General features: G+C 34.9%; 2 protein-coding genes across 10 annotated transcripts; one reads left to right on the top strand and one right to left on the bottom strand.

The window, feature by feature from the left end:
• The first annotated feature begins 6,091 nt into the window (after window positions 1–6,091).
• LOC113779047 (probable protein phosphatase 2C 22) lies at window positions 6,092–10,325 on the top strand. 6 transcript variants are annotated; one of them, XM_027324462.1, is made up of 4 exons: window positions 6,092–6,494; window positions 7,323–7,526; window positions 8,554–8,765; window positions 9,443–10,325. In XM_027324462.1, the coding sequence occupies exons 1-4, from the start codon at window positions 6,318–6,320 to the stop codon at window positions 10,005–10,007; spliced, it is 1,158 nt and encodes a 385-aa protein (XP_027180263.1). In that variant the 5' UTR covers window positions 6,092–6,317; the 3' UTR covers window positions 10,008–10,325. The 6 variants fall into 6 exon arrangements, with proteins under 6 accessions (XP_027180263.1, XP_027180262.1, XP_027180261.1 ...); XM_027324461.1 differs by having other exon boundaries at window positions 7,320–7,526; XM_027324460.1 differs by having other exon boundaries at window positions 6,092–6,512.
• A 331-nt stretch (window positions 10,326–10,656) lies between these two features.
• LOC113779945 (pleiotropic drug resistance protein 1-like) lies at window positions 10,657–17,736 on the bottom strand. 4 transcript variants are annotated; one of them, XM_027325743.1, is made up of 24 exons: window positions 17,411–17,736; window positions 17,141–17,261; window positions 16,973–17,061; window positions 16,811–16,895; window positions 16,569–16,728; window positions 16,397–16,468; window positions 16,218–16,276; window positions 16,042–16,132; window positions 15,384–15,685; window positions 14,998–15,279; window positions 14,569–14,885; window positions 14,228–14,388; window positions 14,025–14,128; window positions 13,760–13,916; window positions 13,591–13,660; window positions 13,349–13,475; window positions 12,912–13,244; window positions 12,536–12,826; window positions 12,370–12,453; window positions 12,151–12,284; window positions 11,715–11,942; window positions 11,424–11,595; window positions 11,018–11,272; window positions 10,657–10,914 (listed from the first exon to the last, which is right to left on the bottom strand). In XM_027325743.1, exons 1-24 carry the CDS (start codon window positions 17,734–17,736, stop codon window positions 10,657–10,659), a joined length of 4,278 nt encoding a protein of 1,425 aa, XP_027181544.1. The 4 variants fall into 4 exon arrangements, with proteins under 4 accessions (XP_027181544.1, XP_027181545.1, XP_027181541.1 ...); XM_027325744.1 differs by having other exon boundaries at window positions 13,349–13,455; window positions 13,610–13,660; XM_027325740.1 differs by having other exon boundaries at window positions 13,349–13,572; window positions 13,613–13,660.
• Between the last annotated feature and the right edge of the window lie 2,668 nt (window positions 17,737–20,404).

Raw genomic sequence — 20,404 nt, 5'->3', positions numbered from 1 at the left:
CTAATTTTAACCTTAACTTTTGGTGAAAAGGATTGTAGTTAGGGTTTTAAAAGGGTAAAGTCCTCATAAAATCTTACGGTAAAAATTTGGGTAGATCCGATTTTATAAATCATGTAATACAAATTTTGCCAAATCTTCAATTCTTGGGTTGGTGAAATGGTATGACAAAATTTGTACTATATAGTCTACATACATCAGAACTACCCAAGTGTTTGCCAAATTTCACTAACTTGAAGGTTGTTTGTCTAGAAATTCAGTCAAAACTAGTTGGTATTATTTGATTACAAATATTTTGAGTACTTATTGTAGAGTATGTGTGTACTATACTACTTGTCAAAAAAAGATTTTATTACCTCCAAAATGAAGGTCTTCGGCCTCCAATTCTAATTTTTCTTTTTTTTTTCACCACTTTACTTTTCCATTACTCTTGCCCCTATCTTGATTAAATTTATGTTGTTCAAATTATGCTTTTGTTCTCACGTATTGCATTGTAGAGAGTTTCCTATACCTAATCCGAACCTGAAATAAAAGTGTTTGATTTTTTTTTGTCAATTGTCATCATCTACACTTACTCCTACTCCTACACTCTAACTGTTCCTTAAATTTTTTTTTTTGTCAATTGTCATCATCTATACCTATTCTTATTCCTACTTTAACCTATTTTAGAGGGTGATCCAACAGGGTCATGGAGAATTGATGAAAATTGAACTACCATCAAACTACACGGATGTTTGGTGAAAGTGTTTGGTGATGAGAGTTAAAACCGATTATTTGATAGATAGCCTATACAAAATTTAGATACGTAGATTAGGATTTCATAATAAGCATTTTTTGGGACACTTCTGCTATCATTCCTATGTAAAACTAAAAATGCAAATTGTGTTATGAAACAACAAAAGATGTGGATGTCTACTTATATTCCCAAGAAAATTAATCCATGAATCCTCTACAAGATTCATTGGTACATTGAATAAAGGAGATACATTGGATGAATCATTTCAGTTCATGGAGCTATGCAATTGATGTACTTGAAATACTAAATTCATGAATGAGTATTTAATAGGATTCATGTACCTTTGATTTTGTAGTACTTATATATAGAGGTATCTTGGCATCTCTTGTAACAACTTTCATCAGTTGAAATAATAAAAAAATTATTCTCTATTCTCTCTACTTCTTTATCTAATATTTCAATCCTTATTATAGTAGTTTATTTTATTAGTTTTACAATATGTTATCAGCACAAGTCTCTACTTCTAAGCAAAAGGTGAAAACGGAGCCTCTATCTTGAATGAAAGTGAAACACGAGACTGTGTTTAGATTCTGCCAGTGTCAAGTCAACTATTGGGCATTCCTTCGGATAACTCTTGACTATATATTAAGATCAATTTCTAACTTACAAATTTATTTCAATTTCTTATGGCTAACCTTACAAAACAAGAATTTGTACCTCTTGATATTTCTAAAAAAAATTAGCTATCATGGGTATTGAATGTTGAAATTCATCTTGAAACAGTGAGTCTTGGTAATACTATTGTTGGAAAGAGTGAAATCTCAAACCAAGACCGGGCCAAGGTTATGATAGAATATCTTACTGTCAAAAATCCTCTTGTCCTTTGGAAAAATTTGAAAGAAAGATTCGACTATCTGAAGTTGGTCGTTTTTCCAAAAGCCCGGTATGATTGGTTTCACTTATGGTTATAAGATTTTAAATCTGTCAATAAATATAATTCAATCATATTTAGAATTACTTCTCAATTAACATTATGTGGTAAAAAAATTATTGATGAAGATATGTTAGAGAAAACATTCATGTATCTAACATGCTCTTACAGCAGTAATATCGAGAGAAGGAATTTAAGAAATATTCTGAACTTATTGCATGTCTTCTCTTGGTTGAACAAAATAATGAATTATTGTTGAAAAATCATGAATTCTGACCAACTGGTGTCAGTCCATTCCCTGAAAAATCTTATTGACCTCTATCAGGTATCATTGAAAAAGAAAGACAAAAATATCAAGACAAATTTTGAATGATCGTAAAGCAAGTGCCTACTATTGAGCAACCACTAAGCACAAACATATACTTTTTGACATCTTTGAGGTAATATTTTTTCTTTCAATTCTACTTATTTATCTTTATTATCCTAAGAATTATTTGTTATAGATACTTACATTCTGATGCAATGAGTTTTGAAGATGCTGTCCTTTGAAATATTTTAATGAAAAGGATTTGACCACCTGAAAATGGTCGTTTTCTTTTAAAGAATAGATTTGGCCACCTGAAAATGGTCATTATTTCAAAAGTCTGATATGATAAATTTACTTATGGCTGCAAGTACACAATTCTACTATGTTTAGAATTTTTTTTAGTTGAAAATAATATTCTCTACATAATTCTCGAATATGCTCCTGTAGTAGTAATATTGAGAGAAAAATTTGAGAAGTATTCTATATTTATTGCATGCTAGTTTTAGTCCGTTTCCAAAAGTGAATGCTACTAAAGTTCAACTTACTAGCTATGGTTGCAGTCATGACTATAATTTTGGTAAATATGTATTTTATCATAGCAAGAGCAAAAATTTTCACCTGAAGTGAAATAATAATGATAAGGAAAAGAAAATAAGTATCCTGCAAATAAATGTCCTGAAATACATTTGATCAATCAAAATTATAATAGCATATGGACATGTCCAATTTCTTTAAATGCCCTGAAGGCGTATGATGACCGATTTGATTTATGATGGTAATTGAATTTTTTTCCTGAAGAAGAAATAAATGTCAAATATTTGGGATCAAAGGATTATGGTGATGATATTTGTCCCATAAGAATTATGGTGCAACGATATGTGTTATCTTAATAAGTGCTACTATGCACACTATATTTTAATTTGAAAATAAGAGAGACAAACACTACTTTCTCGAAGAATTTATTGAATTTGATATCTATTTTTCCATAAAAAATGGATATCAAATTGAGACATTGAATGAGACAATAATAAAAATCATATTTAGAAATCAAGTGAGGTAAAGGTTGATTATATTATAATAACTATTTGAGAGAGAAATGGTTATCGATATCGTGTCTTTATTCTCATTTGGTTCAAAATCATCACCCATAATAGTTCAAAAGTTTACTAATTCTAATGAATTTATGATTTGACAAAAGATGAGAATATTTGAGAGCCGACAAGTATTTATACATATCTCATATATATATATTATATGACTTCAATAGAAATTTAAAATTTATGTCTGGTATGAATCACCTTTTACGATTAAATATCATAAAATATTGATGGGTAATCTATTGAATGATTTATTTATATCCTGATGAGTTATGATTCCCGACATTAGGGGAAGGAAAAGATCAACCGAAAGGAAATCATTTGAAAAATATTGTTGGATTTCTTCGATCCTTAACATATTGTGAACTAAAAGTTCAAAAGATTATCCGTTTGCAGAAAGTTACAAATCTATTGTCAAATATATTTATCGACTCCAAAAGAGTCATTAAATCAAATATTCCTACAGGAAATATTTTGATTAAAATTGATGTCCCTGAAAGACATGTACAAGTGCTACAAATGAATTTAAAACTGGTCTACCTAAATAAGGTATAAATTGATTTCAAATATCTCTCGAGATTAAATAAATATCATAACAAAATTCAACTTCATGAAGAGGTCGCTTCTGAAGAGCTAACTTTTGAAAAGAATGAAATCATAGAAAATTTAATTGGAGTCTAATGAAATGTAGCACTTGATATTATAAAAGTTGACCAGAATCCTGAATCTCAATCGGTTGATAAATGTTGGTATAAAAATGCTTGGCCGAAAAAAAAAAGATACGATTCCATTAGTATCGAATTCACTGGCTAAAAGGAAAAATTTTAACCCTATAGTCCAAACACCTGAAGGTGTAAAGTTAGCGAGATATAAGTGGGTATTTGTGAAAAAAATGAGAAGAATGAAATTGTGAGATATAAAGCAAAACTTGTAACCTAAGGATTTTTATAAAAACCTGGATTTGATTTTGATGAAACATATTTACCTGTAGTGAATGCGATCACATTTAGATATTTTGTGAGTTTTGTAGTGCATAAAAAATTAGATATGCGTCTAATGAACGTTGTCATTGTGTATTTATATAGGAATCTTGAAAATGATATTTATATTAGAATCCCTGAAGGATTCAACATGTCTGAAGCATGTAATCAAATTCTAAAAATATTTATTCTATTAAATTATAAAGGTCTTTGTTTGAGTTTAAATAATCTGGATGTATGTGATATAATTACCTCAGTGAATATTAACTAAAGAAGGTTATCCATATATTTTTATCAAGAAAATTGGGTCAAGTGTTGTAATAATTGATATATATGTTGATGATTTTAATCTGATTGGAACTCCTGAAGACATCCAAAATACTGTTAAATATTTGAAGAAAGAATTTGAAATCAAAAATTTTGGAAAGACAAAATTTTACCTTGATTTACAAATTGAACATTTGAATGGTGAAATTTTTGTCTACCAAACTGCTTATACCTAAAAGGTATTAAAGCGATTTTATATGGATAAGACACGTACATTAAGTACCCAATGGTCGTCAGATCACTAAATCCTACAAAGAATCCTTTTAGACCGCGAGATAAAGATGAAGAAATACTTGATCCTGAAGTACTATACTCAGTGCAATTGGAACACTAATATATCTTGCTAATTGCACAAGACCTGATATATCATTTACAGTGAATTTATTAACAAGATTTAGTTCCTCGCCTACAAGACGACATTGGATGGTATTAAACATATTTTTCGCTATCTCTAAAGAATCATTGATCTTGGTTTATTTTATTCAAGTAATTCGAAACCTGAATTGCTCAGTTATGTTGATGTTCGGTATTTATCTGACCCATATAAAATAAGATGTCAAATTGGTTATTTATTTACATGTGGCGGTGCAACTGTTTCTTGGCAATCTATAAAGCAATCATTAGCCGCCACTTCATTGAATCATGCTGAAATAATAGCCAGTCGAGAATGTGTTTGGCTAAATCAATAATCCATTACATCCGGAAAAGTTGTGGATTATCCTTCGAGAAAGAAAATCCTTCATCTATATTATATGAAAGTAATGCAACTTGTATAATTCAATTGACAGGATGATATATTAAAGGAGATAGGATGAAACATATTTTACCAAAATTCTTCTTTACTCATGATTTGTAAAAGAATGGTGAAGTTGATGTACAACAAATCCGATCAAATAATAATTTGGCAACTTTATTTTACCAAGGCATTGCCGATTGCGATATTTGAAAAATTAGCGTAGAATATTGGAATACGTTGGCTAAAAGATTTCAAATGATGATTTGCATCAGGGGGAGAAATTAATACACAAAAATAGTATACTCTTTTTTCCTTCACTAGGGTTTTTGTCCCACTGGAGTTTTTCCTAATAAGATTTTAACGAGACATATTCTTTGTGTGATGGACGTCCAAGAAAAGTGTTATGAAACAACAAAAGATGTGGATGTCTATTTGTATTCCTAAGAAAATTAATTCATGAATCCTCTACAAGATTCATTGGTAAATTGAATAAAAGAGATGAACCATTTCAATTCATGAAGCTATTCAATTGATGTACTTGAAATACTAAATTCATGAATAAATATTTAATAAGATTCATGTACCTTTGATTTTGTAATACCTATAAAGAAGTATCTTAGTACCTCTTGTAACAACTTGCATCAGTTGAAATAATAAAAAAATTATTCTCTATTTTCTCTATTTCTTTATCTAATATTTCAATCCCTATTATAATAGTTTATTTTATTAGTTTTATAACAAATTGTAAATACTTCATTAGATTTATTTTTGCCAGCTGTCCGATATAAGACTCTTTTTGTCAAACTGTCCGAATCTCGTGTTTCACGCAATACCATCAAATTAAATACTAAATAAATATCTCACCGGAACAGACACATGTAAGATCGTCCTACCTCACACGACACCGTTTGGCCACGTCACCGCCCTTTCTACCCAACAACTCCTAACGGCACATCCAGCCTTTCCCAAATTTCCAAATCTTCTTTCCATAACGTTCCGCCTATAGATTTCCCTATTTGCCAAACCCTACTCTAAACCCTAGCTACACCCTTTTCTTAATTATAACTTAAATCCATCGAAAAAATTGGCAAAATTTGGAAAGCCCTGGTTATTCTACTCTAATTGAACTCAAAAATTATCTTTGTGTTTTCTTTTGATATCTATTTAATTGGTGATTAGGGTTTTTGGAAATGGTTGAAAATCAGAATGGAGGAGGGCAACACTGATTGTAATATAGTTAATGTCGGCAATGGTGATGGTAAAAGTAAGGAGAATGGGATCTCCGGCAGTGAAGGCCGCCCGCCCAACCCTCTGGCGGCCGTGTACCGCCAGTGCTTGAGTTCCGGCGACCCGCTTGGCGACGCTTCTTGTAAGAAGTCCCTGGTTCGACATCCTTCCTTGGTAAAAAAAAGGAACAGAAGAGAAAATTTTGAAGTTTTCGTTTTGATTGCTGTTCTCCTTGTTTAAAAATTTAATCTTTTTTGTTTTGAATGTACTTCCTGTGTTTCTGGCTTTACAACTTGATTTTTTTTTCCTATTAGGTTTCCTTGGTAAAGAAAAAAAGAGGAGAAAATGTTGAAAATTTCTTCTTGAATTGCTTTTCTTCTTGTTTAAAAATTTTGTCTTTTTGGATGTATTTCTGTGTTTCTGGCTTTGCAATTGGATTACTATTTGTTTCCTTTTTTAGTTTTAGGTTTTCTGTTAGTTAGTTGATGAATCTGAACTAAAATACGTGACTTTTGTTGATGCATCATGAGTTCTGATTTGAGTTTTCTTTCTTTCTTTCTTTTTTATTAACAAAAGATTAAGACATATTGTTAATGCAGATGTAGGAGTAGAATAGTTAAGTGATACTAGTAGGCCAGACCAAATCGTGTTGTATTTTTTATTGTACTGTACTGGATTAGGTAAAAGGACGTATGGGAATTTAAGGTTGAAGAGATTAAAGGCTTGTGATGCTTTTCTTTTAATAGTTTGTTCTGATAATGCCTTTTCCTTTTTGCTGGATATATTAAGGTTGCTAGGTTTTTATGGAACTATCGATACATCATAGTTCACCCCTTCTTTATTTTTGAGTGAGTTACAATTTTTGAAATTGTCCTTTAATTGACTATTAACTTGTATGTAATTTTGCTTTATTTCTTTTTGTTGGTCTTGATTGTAAACTTTCCTTTGAATTTACATTGATGGTTTTTGACGGGACTGTAGCAGGTCAAGACAAGGATGTTGGATATATCTGTAGAAGGACTTAATATAAATGATTGTCCAGCAGATTATGTTCCTAGTCTTCGCTCTGGTGCATGGTCAGACATTGGTGTTCGCTCCTCAATGGAGGATGTGGTTGTTCGTGCTGACAATTTTGTGCATCATTATGGGTTGAAGGGTTCTGACCAAGGGCCTAGTGCCTTCTATGCGGTAATTTTCTTCTTTTGGTATAGTTAAGCCTTTGTTCTTTGTGTGAACATCTTGGTAACAACTAGTAGCTATGACAACTTTCATAAGGTACTTTATTTGATTACTAACACTCATTGTATATGTGGATTGTTTTCTCCTTTGTTTTGTAAGCCAACCTTTTGTGATTGATATGTTCTTTGTTTGCGATGCTAACCATATGGTAATCACCCTTGGATTTCCTGCATACAGAAAAGGTTGAAAAATTGCTTGCTGAAAAATTATTTAGGTCTGCTTTGTATGATACAATGCATGCTAATGTTTAAGCATGTTATGTGTGTTATTTCTTCAAAGATTAATGCACAACAAACTATTGTTGATTCATCCTGTAATGCACTACATGAAACAGCTGGCAAAAATTGCATGAAGAAAGTCAATGTGACTCAGTTTGGACAACCTTTTTGTTACTTGAGTTATTTGAGTGCATTCCTGACTGTCTATGCCTACTAGAGATGTAGAGCTGTTATGGCAGAAAATTGTTTGTCCAAAAAGTACTTTAACCTCTTGTAAGAAATTATGGCTTCGAGGTTGACAATTGCGTTATGGATCTATAGAGTCAATATACCTCCTTTGAGATTTATAGTGCTTCAAATTTGAATTCTATGCTGCTTCGTGAAGAGGGAATTTGTTGCAAGAGAATATATATCCTTCATACAGTGAAGGAGTTCTACGGGAATTAAATTGGAAGCAGCAGTAGATGATTATAACTTTACAATGAAAGAACAATGTGTTGTTCATTGTGTTGTACACCAAATTTTTGCTTGGCCTTGAAGACGAAGCCAACTATTTTATCCAATGAACTTGCTAAAAAAGAACAGGACAAGAATAACAGTCTGATATTGTATGAAATTAAGTACGTTTTCAATTGGGACATATTGCTTTGGCCTGCTGGATATAAGTTTATTAATGTTATTATGGCAAGCTTTTCTGTGTTTATGATCTGGTGTGTGACTGAGTTGCTAATTTTTAATATTCTCTTTGGTTGTTCAAGGTTTTTGATGGACATGGTGGGAAGCATGCAGCTGATTTTGCATGTGATCATTTACCAAGGTTCATTGCAGAGGATGAACACTTCCCTAGGGAGATTGAGAGGGTTATTTCGTCAGCATTCCTGCAAACTGATAATGCTTTTGCTGAAGCTTGCTCTTTGGATGATGGTCTTGCCTCTGGTACAACTGCTTTGGCAGCTCTTGTTATTGGGAGGTTAGCATTTATATACTGATTGATAATTTTTACAGATGTTGGATACCAGAATGAACATGTAATTTTTTAGTCTAATAGCATCAGAACCTTATGATATTCTGTGGACAGACTGTGAATGATAATGCATGGGCAATTACTTGAAGATGCATGAGCTTTATGTGTCTTTGGAGATAGTGTTATATGTGAATGGTTATCACCATAAATGTGCTGTGTGAATTGTCCAGAATTTTTGCCATTACTCTTAATTTCTGGTTAAGGTATAACAAACAGATGTAGTCAGGGGACATTTTTGCATCAAATATAAAGTCGGAAAAAAAGATGGGTGTGAACTTGGTGAGCCTGTATTGCATCTGAACTTGATCTCTTGGTACATTTGGCAAGAGGTATTATAAGGTTTTGCCATTAGCTTCTCGAGTTAACAAATATTTACCAATTCAGCTCAGCTATGGGACAAGCCAAATTGGTTTTTTTCACCTTTTGGTGTATGTGGCACTTGTCCGTTTTGGTTTTTTTTTTTTGATATCCTAATACCTAATGGTTTTGTGAAACATATGATTTCTAATATTAAGAGCATATTGCTGGCGCAAGTTTGTGTTTTGGAGGTTTTGCTGCTCTACTTGTTTCTAAATTTCTTACAGCTGACTTGTTTCTGTTTTTTTATTGAATTTGGTATGTAGTTCATTGGTGGTGGCAAATGCCGGAGATTGCCGAGCAGTTCTTTGTCGTCGGGGTAAAGCAATTGAGATGTCAAGGGACCACAAACCTCTTTGCTCCAAGGAGAAAAAGCGTATTGAAGCTTCTGGAGGATATGTATATGATGGATACCTCAATGGACAGCTCAATGTTGCTCGTGCTTTGGGTGACTGGCACTTGGATGGGATGAAAGGCAGTAATGGTAGCCCTCTCAGTGCAGAGCCTGAACTTATGAACACTATACTGACAGAGGAGGATGAGTTTCTTATCATTGGCTGCGATGGAATCTGGGATGTCTTTATGAGTCAAAATGCCGTGGACTTTGCTCGTCGAAGGCTTCAAGAGCACAATGATCCAGCGATGTGCAGCAAGGACCTTGTTGATGAGGCTTTGAAGAGAAAGAGTGGAGACAATTTAGCTGTAGTTGTAGTATGTTTCCAGCCACGGCCACCTCCTAACTTGATTGTTCCCCGAGGGAGAGTACATAGGAGTATATCTGCCGAAGGTCTAAAGGAATTGCGAACTTTCTTGGATCAATTGGATGCATGAGATGGTGGTGAAGGTGTCCTTATTCTCGTCTTTCTGCCTCCATCTCACCCTTCCCCTCCCCTTCCCTTCCATATTTTTACATCTAAACCAGTCTTTTTTGGCTTTATTTCCTCTCTATTTCTCAGTCTATGGATTTTACTTTGTTTATTGTACCTGTTAGGTTATGTGAGAGGATGTATCGTCCAACTGTAACATATGCGGCAGGAACACAATTTTTGTTGTTTATTTCCCCTCGAGCACACATTGTGTTAAGTTAGTGATCTTCAGGATACATTGATAATGGAATTTGTTTGAACATTTTGTGGAGTCTTTTTGCTAGCATCTTCGTGCTATGGAGTCATAAATACCTATCATATATCTTTGTAACTGTGAGTAATTGCCATGGATTTGACGTGCTGAATTCTGCAGATAGTGCATCATTGTACACTAGCATTTAGCATAGTGGACTTGTACATGCCTTCCTAAAGCACACGGGTTTTACACAAACAAATTAATGCAGAAGAAACCTTTTCTCCAATTGTATTAGATTTGCTACGTCAGTGCCATTCATTACTCTTTCATTTCTTTACCAACAACCATTTCAAGTACGAGCAAAACCTGTTCAACAAATGTCAAGCTGTGGGGGAGTTACCTCAACTCTTTTAACTCTTTACCTTTTCTGGAAGTTAAATAGCTTGATGGAGATGGCAAATGCGAAGCCGAAAAGCACTGCAAATCCAACAATGATTACTGCAACATAACCCAAGAAGTCATGTCTGAATCCGAAGTAGCTCCTAATGAAGTCTTCCACTCTTTCACCTGTATCAAGCTCCTCTTTTATGTCTCCGAATTGTGAAGCAACTAAGCCATACAAAGTCCAGGAGACAGGACAGAGGTAATAGTACCACCTCCACCACACTGGAATTCTCTGCAGTCAACAACAAAATGAATCGAATCAATTCCTTATTTTTTGCTTGCTTGCTTGCTTCTTCTTCTTCTTTTTTTGAAATAAGACTTGTTAAAGATTATACCGTTCGAGGAATTATAAATCCTGAGAAAAGGTTCCATATTGCGTAAAAGGCTGATGAAACTACTGCAGCAATATTCTGGTTGGGTGTTACCGCCACTGACATCATCCCATAGAATGTGTAGTATAACAAGGTAATATACATGAAAAACAGATACCAAAAGAACTTGGTAGCTGTCCATTCGAAGCCAATCATTGCATATACAATAGCTCCATAGCTGAATGCTTGAACGAGAATGTAAGGCAGCTCAATCACCATCTGCAGAAAACAAGTATTTGATGAATGCAAAAAATGGTTTTAAGTTGATCTATTATTTTGATGAAAAAAAGCTCGGATAATCTTGGCAAGCCAATACAGGTATCTTTCAGACTTGCTAGACTGGACACAGTCGAAGCTATAAAAGTGATACCTGTGCAAGAGCATGTGGCACAGCCGAATACATTCCGGCAGCTCTTTCCCTGTAAAAGACTGTTCTCTCAGTGGCTACAATTGGTTGAACTGATGTAGAATTTAGTATACCGATAAACAGAACGGCCGCATACATGGAGCCCATTGCGTTAAAGAGATCTTGTCTTTTTTTCCTGCAATTTTATGTACCGAAAAATTGGAAATGTTAAATTCAGAATCAAATATTTATTCAACAATGGAGATATCTGGGTGATAGTACTGACACTGATTGTTTAACTCTTGTGATGTTTACCTTTTAGTGCCAAGATCCCAGAATATTGTTCCAAACATTAAGGCAATGATTACTGTGTAAAAAAGTCTGACTGCTGAGTATCGTGGATTTCGCCAGTATGACCAGTGCTGCTTCCAGAGGCTAGCAAGGAATTGGCTGTAAAAGGGCTGGGGATACTGAGTAGGGAAGTATAATTCTTTAGAACCAGGGGCAGGTTTACTCAGTTCCTCTATTAATGCTTTGTTCCTCCTGATTCACCAAGGGGTAATTATCAGCAAGCAATGAATGTTAAGCTACTTAGTATAAAGATACAACTTCTCATCTAATCCCAAGTATGAACCCAATTACCTGAATAAAGATGCAAGATTGAGTTATGTATCTAGTCCTGTATTTGTGCAGATTCCCAAGTATGCACCAAATTAAGTGATTATCCATAGAAATTCCGAGAGAAGCCTACCTATACAGTTCAGAGTTCTTGTACAGCTGTGCGAAATCAATTCCAAGAGCTGCTTCCTGTGCAATTGATGTCACCTCCAACATCCAAGTCGCGGGGTTATAACCATCTTTTATTTTGCTGACTCGATTAATCCCCTAAAACAAACAGAAAGAAATCAACTATAGAAACAAAATGCTTTCTTAGATGGCAGAATATTTCAAATGTCATGTGGATCGTCACCTCAAAGTATTTGATGAGATTAAATGAATGGCGTCCTAGTTGGCCAACGTATATTTCTTCTCCTCCTCGTCTTAGGAGAATCAGCTGCAAAAGCACAATAATAGAACTTTATGATTCCTTTCAAGCTTACAGATGAAAACAATACCTGGATCCAATTACCATTCACCTCATCAAAAGCATCAAAGATGTCAATGCTTGGCTGATGGATAGTGCACACAACAGTTCGGCCTGTATCAACCGTGTTTCTTACTGTTCTCATCACTATGGCAGCTGCCCTTGCATCCAGCCCTGAAGTTGGCTCATCCATGAATATTATGGATGGATTGGCCACTAGTTCAACCGCAATAGTTAACCTCTTTCGTTGCTCAGTTGAAAGACCATTTACTCCTGGCAAACCAACTAGTGCTTCTCTAAGTGGAGTCAGATCCACGAGCTTCATGACTTCTTCAATGAATGACTGAAATTTCAAGTAGAAACAACAATAGTTAATAGTCTGTATAAGTAGATCCATCTATCCATTGCATACTGCAAATCAGGATCACCTTTCTGGCTTCAGCATCGATGTCAGGAGGCAGTCGAAGCCATGCTGAGTATTGCAAGGACTCGTGGACAGTAACATGAGGAGAGTGAATGTCAAATTGCTCACAGTATCCTGCTACACGAGTGAATGTTTCTTGTTTCTTTGGATAACCTGATATAGTAATTGTTCCTTCAATATATCCTCCTGTTTTTCTACCGGCTAATACATCCATCAGGGTAGTTTTTCCAGCCCCACTAACGCCCATTAAAGCTGTTAGAATCCCTGGTCTAAAAGCTCCACTGACACCCTTCAAGAGAAGTAGCCGATCCTCAGATATACCACGAGTTTTCATTTCCTGCAAGTATAGCATGATTTGGTTACGTACAAGCCAGAAATGACAAGAAGTCTATCAAATTTAATAACAATTTCATGAAAAACATATGACATGATTCCTGATACCTGCGGCATATCTACTGCATATCTTAAATCGTTGAAGGTCATAGCAAGAGGTTCAAAGGGAATAACCATTCCCTTCTTCTTGCTTCTATCACCTTCATCAGGATTGCCTATTCCAGGAGACTTCAACCTGGATGACATGCTTTTTGGAGCATCTGTACTGGTTTCTGCATTGGTTGGATTGAATGCGTTAGAAGATACAAGATCTAGCAACAGGAAGATGACTTCTTGATTCATGATGATACTGTTCTAATTTACCAGCACCACTGTTTGGTTTTTCTTCCAAAGATAGTACCGCCTGATGTTTTCCGATTGCTGCATGAATCATTTAATTGTTCACATAAACATGTTGAAAAGATTTAAACTTTGTCATAAAAAGGAGTAAATTTGAATTTGATTTCACTCAATACTGACGGTTGAGGTATGTAAGAGCCAAAGTGTTCAGGAAATTGAAGAGGAACACATATCCAAAAACGGCTCCTACTCCTATCCAATACCACCGTGCTTCTGGAAAAACACCACGAGACTTTAAGACTGAAACACCTAGTGGCTCCCTGAAACCTTCAGGAACCTGTAAAAGAATTACTCTCACAAGATTAGATCAGCAGAGGAGACCCATTTTGCAGTCCATCTATTCCATCCCTCTGTGCAAGACTGAAGTTGGTTCAAGGATGCTTACATGTCTCCAACTGTTTCCTAGAAATTCATTTACAGAAATAGCATTCTGCCCGTACATCAAAGGTGAGATCCAGTAACCCCATATCCACCAACCTTTGATGTCATCTGAACAATAAACACATTGTTTCTCATGGAATCCTATATACAGCAGCAAGATGGAAAGTACCCGAAGACATAATTTATTCCCTGTGTGTAACTTTATACCTCTTGATAGAATGAATCCTCCTAGGACAAGTACAGCAAGTATTGTGAATGCTCCAAAGGTGTTTGCAACTATCATGTCTCTTCCTAGTGCAGCCATAAAGCGAAAGAGTCCTAAGGACATCTGGTGAATGCAGATGAGAAGAATAAACTGTCTGAAAAACCTGCCCACACAATCAGACAGTCACTTAAATTGTTTCATTCAACTAGTCTTTTGTACTAGCTTTTCTACAGGGTCTTTTTGCCATATTAAGTCCTTGGAACCTACAAAGATTGGACATCAAAGGAGAAGAAAAGCTAGTGCAACCACAATCCATAGCGAGGGAGTTGATTTCAGTACTCACCTTCCACCATCAGGATCAAATCCTACAACGTAATAAGTCAAAGATATCCAAATGGCAATTTGAACAAGTGTAATTGGGAACTTGAGGATCCACGTAGGAATAGAATATGCCCATGCAGGGAAGAAGAGAAGGTCTCGTTGCTTGTAGAAAACAGGAAGCTTCAAAATACTGAGGGAAAGCTCTGAGAATGCATTGAACATGATTGCATATAAAGTGAAAAACAGGGCCCCCATGTAAATTCCACCATCTGTTATGGTACTTTTGTGCATCTCAGTTCGCAGAAATATAGTCATGAAGATCATTGCAATCAAAATAAGCTGACATGTAAATAAAATACAGTTAGCAAAGTCTTGTTCAAGCAAATGGAAATTATAGGTTCTAACATTCTGATGTCCATTGACAACAAGAAAACATTTATGGATAACTTACTTGTGCCATCTTGAATATGTGGACAAATGCATTCCTCTTCATGAGTAGGAATTCTCTGGATGCACAGGCCCTCAGAAGCTCCATCCTGCCAACTCCATACTTTTCAGTTGTCAGAGCAGCAGGATGCCCTTTTGATTTATCAAAAGGAACGGTAAGTTCATCATGTAGTTTACTTCCAACATGGAATGATTGAAATGCTTCTGAGAATTGTCTAGCAGAAACAAAATTGTAAGGCTCATCTCTGCGTATCCAGTATTGTTCTTGATCTTTCTTCGAAGTTACCTACATTTCCAGTCAAAAAAAGTAGGTAAAGAGGAATATCCAGCATCTTCCCTGGCTACTATTAGGAAAATATATAAGAAACAACTTAGAAGAAGGTAGATTACTTCTTGAAGGAAATCAGCAACTCCTTTTCTCTCAGGGCATTTGAAACCCATGTATTCAAAGAATTCAAGTACATCTTCACGGGGCCCCTGATACACAATTTCACCGTCTGATAGCAGAATTATGTCATCAAATAACTCATAAGTTTCTGGTGGAGGCTGTAAGAGGGAGATGACTGCAGTTCCTCCGAGAATGTGGATGAATTGATTGATTGCATTCACTATCTGAAAAGTTGTTGAACTGTCCAAACCAGTAGATATCTCGTCCATAAATAGTGCCTTAGCTGGTCCGACCAGCATTTCCGCTGCATTAGATAGTACGTTGTGATGAGTTTTGTTGTTCATTCATCCCTTGTTTAAGCACAACAGTTCTACTTGGGGATGAAAAATTAGGCCTGCAACTCTTTTTACAAAAACAAGATGAACTAACACGTTTCCCGTTGCTGTTAGAATCAGAGAACACGGACACTAGTTTCATGAAGGGCTTCTATCTTAAGTGCCAAACCTCCCTCCCATTCCAAAATTTATCACCTTTCACACCATAGTACAAAACAATGCCCGACGATTCAAGAAAAGAGTCGGAAATTGCAGCAATTTTTCCTCGTCTTTTACCATTTGGGGTTGGGAAAGCCAAAGCACTCTGTGAGCCTTGTGTCTCTACCTGTTGTCACACGTTTTTTTTGTCCTCCGGAGATCCCTCGTATCATTTGATCCCCCACCAGTGTATCAGCACAGACATCAAGTCCTAAAATCTGCATCAGTAAACAGAACATTAGAAGTTTTAAAATCTACATATTTGGCATGTGTTTGCTTGGTTACATTAATTTAGTCAATTACCTTCAGAACATACTCAGTTGCAACATGGGCCTCTTGCCCTTTGAGGACTAATGACTGCAGTATAAAATGAATACTAGCTTGAGAAAACAGAAGACACAGAACTGGGTGAAAAGCATTGCACAAATCACTTAATGTAATGCAATAAACTAAATTATAGTTGACAAAATATAACCTTCATATATATATATCAAGATCAGGGTCTGGCTTAATATTTGCTTCCTTTTCTCTTCTCAAAAGTTCTGCCCCAATTTCTGCCATTTTCCCAATTAAATGAGCCAATTGGAACTCTTTATCTTTTGTAAGTAAAGCTAAAATGTTTTGTGTTTCAATAACTAAGATAATTCTAACCACCTTGACGAGGTCCAACTCCTTGGCATCTTGCAGAAAAGGCTATTGTTTCCCTCACTGTTAGTTCTCCTATATGAAGATCATGCTGACTTATATAGGCTGATGATCTTTGAGGAACAAACCCATTCATTGCGTGGCCATTGTATGTCACAGTTCCAGAAACCTGTGTCACAGTAATGCAAGACTAGTCATCAGAAAAAACAAATTATCAGAATTCAGATGTATGACGATTTCTGTTTCATTACTTTGAGATCAGAATGAAGTTTTCCTGCCAGAGCTAGCAATAGTGTGGTTTTCCCTGAACTTGGAGGGCCTAAGAGCAGTGTCATTCTGCAAATTTATGACATCAAAAATCAGAGGGCAAATTTGAGTTTAAAAGTTTGCCATTTTAATGCTATTATTCTTACCTTCCAGGTTTAACAATTCCACTGACATCACGGAGGATCAGAAAGGGTTTCTTTCTTTTCGGAAGGATATGGAGATAATTTAGGAATCCCTTCACATTTGCAGTCACTTTTAGGAACAGACCAATAATAGAAACATTGAAATGGAATTAATGTTTATAGATGCATCACCTCAAACATATTTACTGAGTAGTTGAATATTGTAGGCAGTGCTCTACTGCCAACATAAGCTTCTGCTTCAACATTTAGATGCTCAAAGCGAACTTCAATAGTTGGAAGCTCAATACCGACTCTACAACCATTTCAGAATCAAAACAACCATATGTGCAAAATCATGCATGAAATTTGAAAATAAGGTCAGAAAACATTCATTACTTGTGTGACCAGGAAGCTGAAAGCCACAATAACTTTTTTTTTTTTTTTTGCATGAAGTTCAATTACCTGTCAATGCGTTCTCTGAACTTCAAAAGAAAACTTTCGTTATCTTCCTCTGCAGTTTTGATCAACCTCTCTACGATACTCCTTTTCTCTAAAGGTCCAAGCTTTCTCACATCAATCTCTCTTTTCTCACCCTCTTCTTCTTCTAGTATGCCAATTCTCAGACGTTTGAATGTTGGAAGTCTCTCTAAAGCAGCCCATTTTAGTGCTGCTTCTTCGTCTTCTTCCTCTCGTGTAGACCTCGAAAATTCTTCCACGACTGTGTTTGTCCATAAGTTGGAACTGCTTAGCCTTAAGCTACTGAGTCTGAAAGATTCAGCAGTTTCCATTCTAGTGCATGAAACAGCTGCAGAATTTGCCAATCTTAAGTTCAAGAATGTTTACTCAGAAGTTTAGTTGAGATAACTTGAGCTAAAGCTCAGATTCTCTCAGTGACATTCCTACTGCTTATATCTTTATTATCTCTATCCTTGAGGTGAGTTTTGGTGATGGAAGGACAAGCATGCATACATATATATTGATCAAGGGTAGATTACTTTTATCAGGATTTTGACTTTTTTTTTTTACTGCATTAAGTTTAGGAATCTAAGGCAATTATTGAAGTGTTTTAGATTTCAAGAATCAAATGCAAAAGACATTTTGGTGGATATGATGTCAATTCATGAACTCAAGGGCAGATGATGGACTTTTTCTGCCATGTTCACTTTACACAAATACAGATCTTTACTTTAGCTCCCACAAGCAAGAAAGAAACCAAACAATGCAGATTAAATATTAGAAAATGGTTATCATGAAGAGACAGGATTAGAGGAAATATTTGACTTGTGTGCTTGGGTACTACATCTGTATTGCGAATCTTATTAATTCATCCCCACTAAAGAAATTAGATACAATTTCAAGAGGAGGGATTAAGATACCTTAATCTTATTCTATAAAATAAAATAATATTCATGTCAATGTTAGCATTATAATTATTCACAAATGTCACAGTTTTTAATTAACATTAATGAATCAAATGCTGATCGTTCATACAAAGTATGCCAAAACACCTCGTGATTGGATCTTTTACTACAAAAACTTTGTGGTCTATTTTGGATGTGTATTAAAGTAAAAATAATCCCTGAAAATAGGAGAATATCTATCTTGAGTTAAACATATTTTGTTTCTCTAATTTTTGCTTTTTCAGTCATTTACGCATTGTTAATAAAATTTTTCGTCCCACATGGGGTTCTATATCACCATTAACTTTCAAAGTAATAGTATTTAACAAAAGGGGAGCCAAAAAAAAAAAGAAAAAAGAGAGTTTCAAAGTAACCTTTGGTTGATAGTGTAAGCATTAAAACTAATCACTTAGCTAGCCTAATTGTGAACTGTTGTTACTTGATAAATTATTAGTGACGTAACAAAATTTTTGCACAATATGACATATCCATCAAAGAAATATGAGGTAATACAAATCATTCACTCTCAATTAAATATGAAAGAATGATTTTAGATTAAAGAATAATATTTGTAGCCGCCACCACTACCCCACCCATTGTCCTCCATCTTTGTTGCACAATTATTGGGCCTCCACTAATTAAACTTATGAGTGGTATTAAATAAAGAAACACCTATAATTCGTATGGATTAAGTGTTTTGGGCTGTTTTTGAAAATCTACAATGTAACATTAAATTTGAAAAATTTCCTACTATAAATAGTTTGTATGGATTAAGTGTTTTTCGGAATATATTTGGGAGTGTTTAATAAATTTAAAATTTTATTGAGATATTTTTTAGAATTTATTATTGGGGGAGAGGGGTGACGGTGGTGGAGGAGGGCGGTGGTGGTGGATGATGAAACAAGAGAGATGGTAGGGTTTGCTTTCTTCTTTTTTTTTTTTTAAATTTTTTTGCTTTGATTGTTTTTGGAGTATGTTACTGTAGATTCTAAAAACAAAAACACGTAATTGAAAACTCCCTAAGCCAAGCAGATTAATCTTTAGTTATCCCCTTAGGCTTTCGACCTCATTTAATTTGCAGCCCGATGCAATGTCCTAGTTATGCTCTCGTTTGGGGATCCGGTGCTTCTACTAAAACTCTAGTTCCTAACTTTCAAGTGATATAAGTACTTTTTGAGTGTTTGGTAGGTATAATTCTATCAAATTACGGGTAGAGTTTTTAATCTTCAAAGCACTCTCAATACAAGATCAAAATTAGTACTTTTAGAATTACCAGAACGTTATTAAAAGTAAACAATAAGCTTTGACCATTTTATCGTAAATTCTAAAGAAGTAAATAAAAGGGATAAATATATTTCAAAGTTCAGAATTATATATATTATCAAATAGAAAAAGTTCTTTTGCACTATGCATCCAAACAACATAGCTAAACACTTCATAAATATTTTCGCTGAAAATTCTATCAAGTTAAGTGCTTCTCCATAATCAACTTGCTCTAGAGGAGTTGGCCACCACATTAATTGTAGAGTGGGAGATCAAAGGTTCAAACCTTACTTCCCATCAATATGCCTCTATATGAGCCTTGTTCTAAATTCATACGGGTGTGTGATGCACCAATCTAATCGAATGGTGATTCAGTTCCCATCAGTTTCCTCCATAAACCACCACAATCGCAAAACTAACATCAAAGTATTCTTTCATAATGATTAGTTGATGCCTTATTAAAGTGGACAAGATCATGAAATTATTAAGCTGGCAATCACCAGATTCCTATAAATTTTTTATTGTGTTAGTAAAAAAGTTGTCCATTGATGTTAAAAAGGGAAAAATGCACTTTTCATCCTCAAAGTTTGGGTTGTTGACCAATTTCATATTCAAAGTTTCACCCACAACACATTTCATCCTCAAAGTTACAAAATTTTGGCCAATTAAGGATAATTGACGGGAAATGAAGGACAATTATTTAATTGGGACAGAACTTTGCACGTGAGAAGCAATTTCCCGTCATATCCAACTTTATACCTAACAAAATCGGGTCAAACCAGATGGAGCCACT

Source organism: Coffea eugenioides, chromosome 8 (assembly GCF_003713205.1).
Source record: "Coffea eugenioides isolate CCC68of chromosome 8, Ceug_1.0, whole genome shotgun sequence".
Taxonomy (NCBI): domain Eukaryota; kingdom Viridiplantae; phylum Streptophyta; class Magnoliopsida; order Gentianales; family Rubiaceae; genus Coffea; species Coffea eugenioides.
The sequence above is the reverse complement of the archived record's forward strand: the minus strand, read 5'-3'. Positions and strand labels throughout refer to the sequence as shown.

Bases quoted from the DNA above. Each gene is read 5' to 3' on its own strand.
- LOC113779047 (XM_027324458.1), top strand. From the start codon at position 6,318: ATGGAGGAGGGCAACACTGATTGTAATATAGTTAATGTCGGCAATGGT. The intron at 6,513-7,319 runs GTAAAAAAAAGG...ACGGGACTGTAG, and splicing joins TGGTTCGACATCCTTCCTTG to CAGGTCAAGACAAGGATGTT. The intron at 8,766-9,442 runs GTTAGCATTTAT...TTTGGTATGTAG, and splicing joins GCAGCTCTTGTTATTGGGAG to TTCATTGGTGGTGGCAAATG.
- LOC113779945 (XM_027325740.1), bottom strand. From the start codon at position 17,736: ATGGAAACTGCTGAATCTTTCAGACTCAGTAGCTTAAGGCTAAGCAGT. The intron at 15,686-16,041 runs GTAGAGACACAA...TATCTAATGCAG, and splicing joins AAAAAAACGTGTGACAACAG to CGGAAATGCTGGTCGGACCA. The intron at 15,280-15,383 runs GTAATCTACCTT...CTGGAAATGTAG, and splicing joins TTGCTGATTTCCTTCAAGAA to GTAACTTCGAAGAAAGATCA.